This window comes from Neomonachus schauinslandi, chromosome 1 (assembly GCF_002201575.2).
Source record: "Neomonachus schauinslandi chromosome 1, ASM220157v2, whole genome shotgun sequence".
Classification (NCBI taxonomy): domain Eukaryota; kingdom Metazoa; phylum Chordata; class Mammalia; order Carnivora; family Phocidae; genus Neomonachus; species Neomonachus schauinslandi.
This window is the reverse complement of record NC_058403.1, coordinates 208,610,197-208,617,004: the sequence shown is the minus strand read 5'-3', so window position 1 is coordinate 208,617,004 and position 6,808 is coordinate 208,610,197. Positions and strand designations below refer to the sequence as shown.

The 6,808-nt window shown below is 57.8% G+C and overlaps 1 protein-coding gene across 1 annotated transcript; it reads right to left on the bottom strand.

Annotated features, from left to right (window-relative positions):
- Positions 1–1,859: 1,859 nt before the first annotated feature.
- On the bottom strand, positions 1,860–6,563 carry TEX45 (testis expressed 45). Its single transcript, XM_021705496.1, has 8 exons — positions 6,002–6,563; positions 4,485–4,591; positions 4,298–4,398; positions 3,957–4,069; positions 3,740–3,849; positions 3,196–3,400; positions 2,578–2,663; positions 1,860–2,087 (listed from the first exon to the last, which is right to left on the bottom strand). The coding sequence occupies exons 1-8, from the start codon at positions 6,561–6,563 to the stop codon at positions 1,860–1,862; spliced, it is 1,512 nt and encodes a 503-aa protein (XP_021561171.1).
- Between the last annotated feature and the right edge of the window lie 245 nt (positions 6,564–6,808).

Genomic DNA, 6,808 nt, shown 5'->3' with positions numbered 1-6,808 from the left:
ATTTTTCATCTGGTGTCTGGGTTGCTTTAAACCATTCCTAGAACCAGGCAGGAGCACACATTTTCCTGCAACCAGAGCTACATGGAAATGAATACCAAAGTAAGCTTTCTGAGCTTCCTGGCAGGCAAGGCAAAAAGGAAAAGCCTTTTAGTTAAGAGTAGTCCGATCAACAAACAGACCAGCTTCACCAGGAGAGTCTGATTTTGTCCTGGGGATCACTGCAGGATGGGTTTATTGCAGTGGTTCTCAAGCAGGGCAAACCACCCCCCCCCCCCCCCCCCGCGGCCCAGGGGACATTTGGCAATGCCTGGAGATATTTTTGGTTGTCACAACTGGCTGGGGTAAAGGGAGGATGCTATTGGCATATGGTGATTAGAGGTCAGGGATGATGCTAAACATCCTACAGTGCACAGGAGGGCCTCTGACAATAAAGAATGATCCCATCCAAAATGTCAATAGTACTGGGATTGAGAAATCCTGAGTCATCATGAGGTAATTCAGAAGTGTGTCATGTAGATCTTTAGCGGAAGCAAACAGAAGAGGTGTTTTGCAGCTAGCAGACCCTTGCATAGATAATAGGAGAGCAGCCAAAAGGGCCATCTTATTCTGTGGGACCCAAAGCTGGACTCCTGTTCTTCCTGTGACAACCTAGCTCTACACCAACTGTGGCTGGTGATATAAAGGTGTCATTGAGCTGACCCTGACACTAACTACCCTGGAGGTGAGCTAGGAAATGACAACCTGGCCTCACAGAATTGCTGCCCATGGGGAAAGGGCTCCTGGCCTGGCTTGAGCTTGGCTTTTGGTGGCTCAAGAGGCCTTGGTCTTTGAAGGTCTGATTACAGAGTCAGGGATAGAGTCAGGGAGCCATGTTCATTCCCTGAAACCAGATTCCCAACAGCCGAAAGAAGCAGGCCCTGGGCATGGCCACTGAGGCCCATTTCATCGTGGACAGAGCCAATCTGACCACACCCAGACCTTCAAGATGGGGGCGCTGTCCAAGGTACCGTTTGTTGACATGCTTGTCAAGCCCCATCAGTGATGGAGCTCCACCCCATCCTCCTCCTTTCCACCCTTTTCATTTCGTCCCTGGCTGGACACCTCCTCCCTTGGACTTGATCGTATCATGATGGCTTTTGTTGATTTGTCCCTGGACCCAGCTCTGACCAGTTGCCCAGCCAGCCAGCACACCGTTGAGCTTCCAGCTTTCACCCACAATGGAGGAAATTGCTGGGTCACTCTCAGCCTCTCCACCCCCTCAGTCTCCCCCCTCTGAACCCCACCCCCTCTCTCAATGATTGAAAGCTCCTTCCCATACCCTCATCTTCCTCTTTCCTCCATACCTTCATGCTGAGAAGGGAAGTGCTCTCTCCCTCCTTGACCCCCAGCCACACACACTGAAGTGTGTACATTTCTCATTTATAACATTCTAATGAGAGAGCTACCATTCATCTCCACTTTACAGATGAGCAAACAGATGAGGCTCAGAGGGGCTAAGTGCCTTGCCCAAGACTACTATCCAGGACAGAGGAATTAAGATTTGGACTCTCCATTCAGCCCTAGGAATCTGTGTTCTCAGCCCTTCACTACACTGCCCTGTTCAAAGCTATGACTCCTCTCTTCACATCATTCAGATTTGTTGGTGCACCTGAACACCTTACACTGAGTCCAACAGCCAAGCCTTTGCACAAGCTGGGATGGCCTCCTTGCCCAGAGCGGGGCGATCTTCAGGGCCGTGGAAGTGTCTGTTCAGGGTTATTTGATGGAGTCACTCTCTCCTGTACCGTCCCCAACCCACGAAGCATCCTCTTTCATGGCTGACTGATGGAGGGTGGGATGGGATGCTGCCAAGACACTGTTTATTGCTGGCTAGGGCATGGGTAGGTGGGGGCCTGGGGGGCCCAAGGGTCTACCTTCCCAGCCCCACAGCCCCACTGGCGAGGGGAGCCCAGAGGCACATGGCTGTCCTGCAGATTGACCAATCTCAGCACTGCTGGGCCCTGGTACTTGGAGGGAAACTCATGCTCGTATTGGGTTGAGAAGAAGCGCTGTCCACCCAGCGGGGGCTCAATGTGGCTGTACTTACACTGTGGAGGCAGGGTGGTCAGCGTGGCAGGACAGCCTGGAGGCTGGTGGACCTACCTGGCCCACCCCGTGGCCCCCATACGACCTGGGAGCAGCAAAGGCTGATGACTGGGCTCTGAGGAGGTGGGCAAAAGGTACCCCAGCTTGGGCTGACCCAGGAGCTGGAGAGAAACCAGTGACCCCTGGAATGACCCCCGGACTGTGGTGACCCAGGCAACTGAGCTAACCCTCAGCTGGGGGTATAACTGTGGCTGGTGATATAAAGGTGTCATTGAGCTGACCCTGACACTAACTACCCTGGAGGTGAGCTAGGGATGACCTTGAGGCTGGGGTGACATTAAGATGACCCTGTGCCTGGGGTCACCCTAGAGAGACCCTGAAAGGACTTGATACTAATTCTGGGCCTGAGGTGACGACATTATCATCCTGAGATAAAGCTACACTGATTTTGGGGGTTACCTGGTCAGGGAGGTACCCTTCCCCGTCCCTCACCCGCTGTAGCATGTCCTCAGTCACGGAGGCCAGAGCTGTTCTATGAGGCTTCAGCATCTTCTGGTTCGTGGTTAAAAAATCTGTTTCTGGAGATTTGGGGTGGGGGTAGTCGAGCTGAGGGGCTGAGGGAGGAGAGGCATGGTCCCTGGGCAGGAATGTGAGAGATTAAGGATGGAGTAGGACTTCAGGGCGAAGCCCTCGCCCTCGCTGAAGTTGGAGCGAAGATGGATTAGGAGGCGGGGCGGAGGAGGAGCCAGGGGCGTGGCAAGCGCAGACTAGTGAGGGGGCAGGCAGGGCGGGCTAGTCAGTGAGGGGGCGGAGCCAGAGTCTGACAGAGGAGCAGGGGTTAGAGTCGGGAGAGGGCAGATATGGAGAGGGGCGGGCCTACGGCCATGCAGGGGGCAGTGCCGTGGCGGAGACGGTGGTGGTGGTGGGGAGTCAAGTCCACGAAGGGGCGGGTTGTCCAGGGTCAGAGTTGGGATCTCGGTCACTGGGGAGGGATCTCGCTCTTCAAGAGGCGGAGCCAGAATCGGGCAGTGGGCGGGGCGAAACTGGCCGGGGCGGGGTTAGAGCTGAGGCGGGGAAGGGAGCCCTGCCCCTTCCCCCCAACCTGCTCACCGTCGGTGCCCCGGGGCAGGTTGCTACGCAGCAAGTGGAGACTGGGCGCTTTCTGCGGCTTCTCTGGCGTCCCACGGGGGCAATAGTCCGTGCCCGTGGAGGTCTGGAAGAACTGTTCGAGCAGCGAGGAGTCCCCTAGACGCACGTGACTCTTCCATTTCTCGTAAGGCACGTGGCGGCTGGGTGGTTCGGTCACGGGCGGTGGCTGTAAGACCACGTGGCCTCTGGGAAGCTCCCGTGTCCGGGATCTCCCAAAACCCGGGTGGAGACGAGAGGCGAGCGCTCTACGACCTTGGAGAGCTCACACCCTCTCTAGGCCCACGTTGCTGGTGCTGGGAGTAGGCACTGTATCTCATTTTGCAGACAGAGCCACCGAGGCTCCCAGTGGTTAAGGGACTTAACCCTAGATACTGCAGATAGACCCAGGAGATCCCCCCCACGTCACACTCGCTCCCACCTCAAGGACTTTGCACTTGCTGTAGGTACGCCTGGGAAACCCTTTCCCTGATGAGCCCCGGGGGAAGGTCTCCCCCTTCCGGCTGACCTGACCATGGAAGAAATGCATGGAGGTGGTGAGGCTGCCTGGACCAGGGCACCAGTTTCCTTCCAGGATGTGCGATGCTGGAGTCTGGTCATGGTGAAGGACAAAAGGCTCTGCCAGTGGCAGAGCAGAGGTTGAGCAGACCCGGGAGGCCCCCGTGGGAAGTTGGGGGGGGGTTGGAGGAGGGGGGAGGGGTGGGCAGGGCCGGCAGTAGACTCACCTGGCTCTGGGGCATAGAAATGATCAGCTTTGGTGGTCCTGTCATGGAACAAGCCATCTCCAGGACGAATATTCACATAGTGGATGTGGGCTGCGGCCTGGGCCTTGTCATACCTGCAGATCAGGGGGGATTCGTCTGATCCGGGCCCTTGCAACTCCTGGGAAATGGGAGAGAGGCAGGCTTCCCAAAGGCCAAGCTGTGGGGTGCTAATGGTGGGAGAGCCTTGCTTGTAGGTGATGGAGGCTTCAAAGGCACAGTATTGGCCCCAGAGCCTTGGATGGCACGCTCCACGAGTCGCTGAGAGCCCGTCACCCTGGTGGAAGGCCACCGTCCCTTTGTACCTGTCTGGGGGCAGACCCTGGGGCCTGTAGGCTTGCTTCTGCTCCGAACACATGGGCCCATGGCCAATCTTGAAGTCTCCCAGTTCCACGCTGGAGAAGGCCTGTGGGCGGACAGAGGTGGGAAGGACAACCCCACCCAGACCCTATCACTGCCCTCCCCCACAGCACCAGCCCCACCTCGATTTACCCTCTTACACATCAAGGCCGGTGCGCTCGGCAGGGCCTGGAAGTGCCTCTGGTAGGAGGTCCCATCATCCTGTCTCCTGTGGTCCCACCTGAGGGGGTTGAGACCCCCTGAGGATGAGCAAGAACAGACAGAGAAGGCCACTGAGCCCCTGCAGCCTCAGGCCCACTGGGATGCAAGTCCTCACCTGGAAAGGGGAGCTGGGCAGTCCTGACTAGCCTTGCCTGAGGGCTATGTGGAAAACACCAAAAAATAACACAAGGAATGATAACAAGAATAACTGCCAAGTATTGAACCCAGCATCTAGGTTAAGTGCTTTGAGCCTCATTTGCAGGGTTCATAATTCTCCCCACTTTACAGCCTTCCTGAGGCTCAGAGAGGCCAAATGACTTGCCAGAAGTCACGGAAATTCAAAACCAGAACAGAGTCAAGTCCAGATCTGACAATCCCTGAGTCCAGCGTGGAGGGACTCTGACTAGTGACATGCACCAGCGGGTCCCCTGGAGTCACAGAATCGGAAAATCACACAAATGACAGCTACTCTTTTTTGAGCTCTCACTCGATGCAAGGTGCATCACACACTCTGGGCTCCTTTGGCTTCAGCAGCTCCTATGAAGTGGGGCGCTCTTGTTGCATCGAGGAAAATCCAGGCTTGGAGAGGTCAACTTGCTCAGTGTCACATAACTACTATGGTGGCAGGGCTGGGGTGGCAACTTAGCAGATTTGTCTGATTCCAAACCACCATTCATGACTTCTACCCATGGCGCAGCCCCTTGAAAAAAATTCAGGAGCTATGCCATTCTGTGTTTATAGAAACTGAGGCTCAGGGAGGTTCCTGGTTTTCTCAGCCCCGCACTATTGACATTTGGGGCCGGATAATTCTTTACCGGGGCGAGCTGTCCTGTGCATGGTAGGATGTTTAGCAGCATCCCTGGCCTCCCTTCATTCCCTGCTAGTAGCACCCCCTCCGTGGGTGATGACAACCAAAATGGTCTCCAGGGGCGCCAGGGTGGCTCAGTTGGTTAAGCAGCTGCCTTCGGCTCAGGTCATGAGCCTAGGGTCCTGGGATGGGGTCCCACATGGGGTTCCCTGCTCATGCGCGCAGGGAAGAGTCTGCTTCTCCCTCTCCCTTTGCCCCTTCCCCCTGCTCATGCGCGCGCTCTCTCTATTTTATTTTTTTAAAAGATTTTATTTATTTGACAGAGAGAGACAATGAGAGAGGGAACACAAGCAGAAGGAGTGGGAGAGGGAGAAGCAGTCTTCCCGCGGAGCAGGGAGCCAGATGCGGGGCTTGATCCCGGGACTCTGGGATCACGACCTGAGCGGAAGGCAGACGCTTAACGACTGAGCCACCCAGGCGCCCCTATCTCTCTTTCAATAAATAAATAAAATCTTAAAAAAAAAAAAAAAAAAAGATCTCCAGACGTAGCCAAATGTCCCCTGGGGGAGGGCGCGGAATCCCCGCCCGCCTGGAGAACCACGCGGTTGGCAAGTCGCGCGGGCCGCCCCGGCGCGCTCACCGAGGTGGCAGCAGGGCGCGCGGGACCGTGGGCACGGGTCGTGGGGGGCGTAAAACGCCTGGTAGGTGGTGGGTGGGATGCGCAGCTTGGCTCTGTCGCCAGGAGGCACCGAGTCGCGGTCGAAGATGAGCCGCGCGCCGCGGATCTGCTCGCTCGCGCGCGCCGGCGGCTCGGGCCAGCCGAAGTCGGCGCGCACGGTGGAGAGGCCGGTGCGGACGCGCGGGCCCGCGTGCACGCGCAAGTCGCTGGCCTGCACGGCGAGGGTGCGCTCCCGCGTCTCCGACCGCGCGGACGGCGACGGCCCCGGGGGCGCGTACGCACAGTGCGCCTCCGACCCGAGCTCTGTGCCCGCCGAGCGCGTGTCCTGGGCGAAGAGGGACCCGCGGGGCGGCTCCTGGCACTGCGGTGCGCGGGTGCCTCCCGGGTGCGCCCCGAAGTCCCGATGCGACGTGGATTGCATGGCGCCCATGTGCAGCCGCGGGTCGGGCCCCAGTGCAAAGTGCGAGGCCTTGAGGAAGTCCCGCCCGGACAGCGGGCACGGCAGCAGGGCGACCGCGACCATCGGGGGACAAGGCGCCACCTGTGAGGGGGCGGAGACACGGGAGTGAGCAAGCGCCGCCTGAGGACAATGCTGCCTTTTACTCCTTCCCGTGTTCCAGGCGCGGGGCCCTCGGGGCTGGGGACATTGTGAAAAAACAGGCGCAGCCCTCGTGCCTGCCCCCAGGGAAAGTAGAGATATCATCATTCATTTGACGCTTACTGTGTGCCAGGCACTGTTCTAGGTTCTTGGAAGGGGGAACATCAGAT

Excerpts from the sequence above, each read along its gene's own strand:
- TEX45 (XM_021705496.1), bottom strand. The coding sequence starts at position 6,563 with ATGGTCGCGGTCGCCCTGCTGCCGTGCCCGCTGTCCGGGCGGGACTTC. Across the intron at positions 4,399-4,484 it reads CGGCCTTGATGTGTAAGAGG|GCCTTCTCCAGCGTGGAACT; the intron begins GTAAATCGAGGT and ends GTCCGCCCACAG. Across the intron at positions 3,850-3,956 it reads TTTCTATGCCCCAGAGCCAG|AGCCTTTTGTCCTTCACCAT; the intron begins GTGAGTCTACTG and ends TGCCACTGGCAG.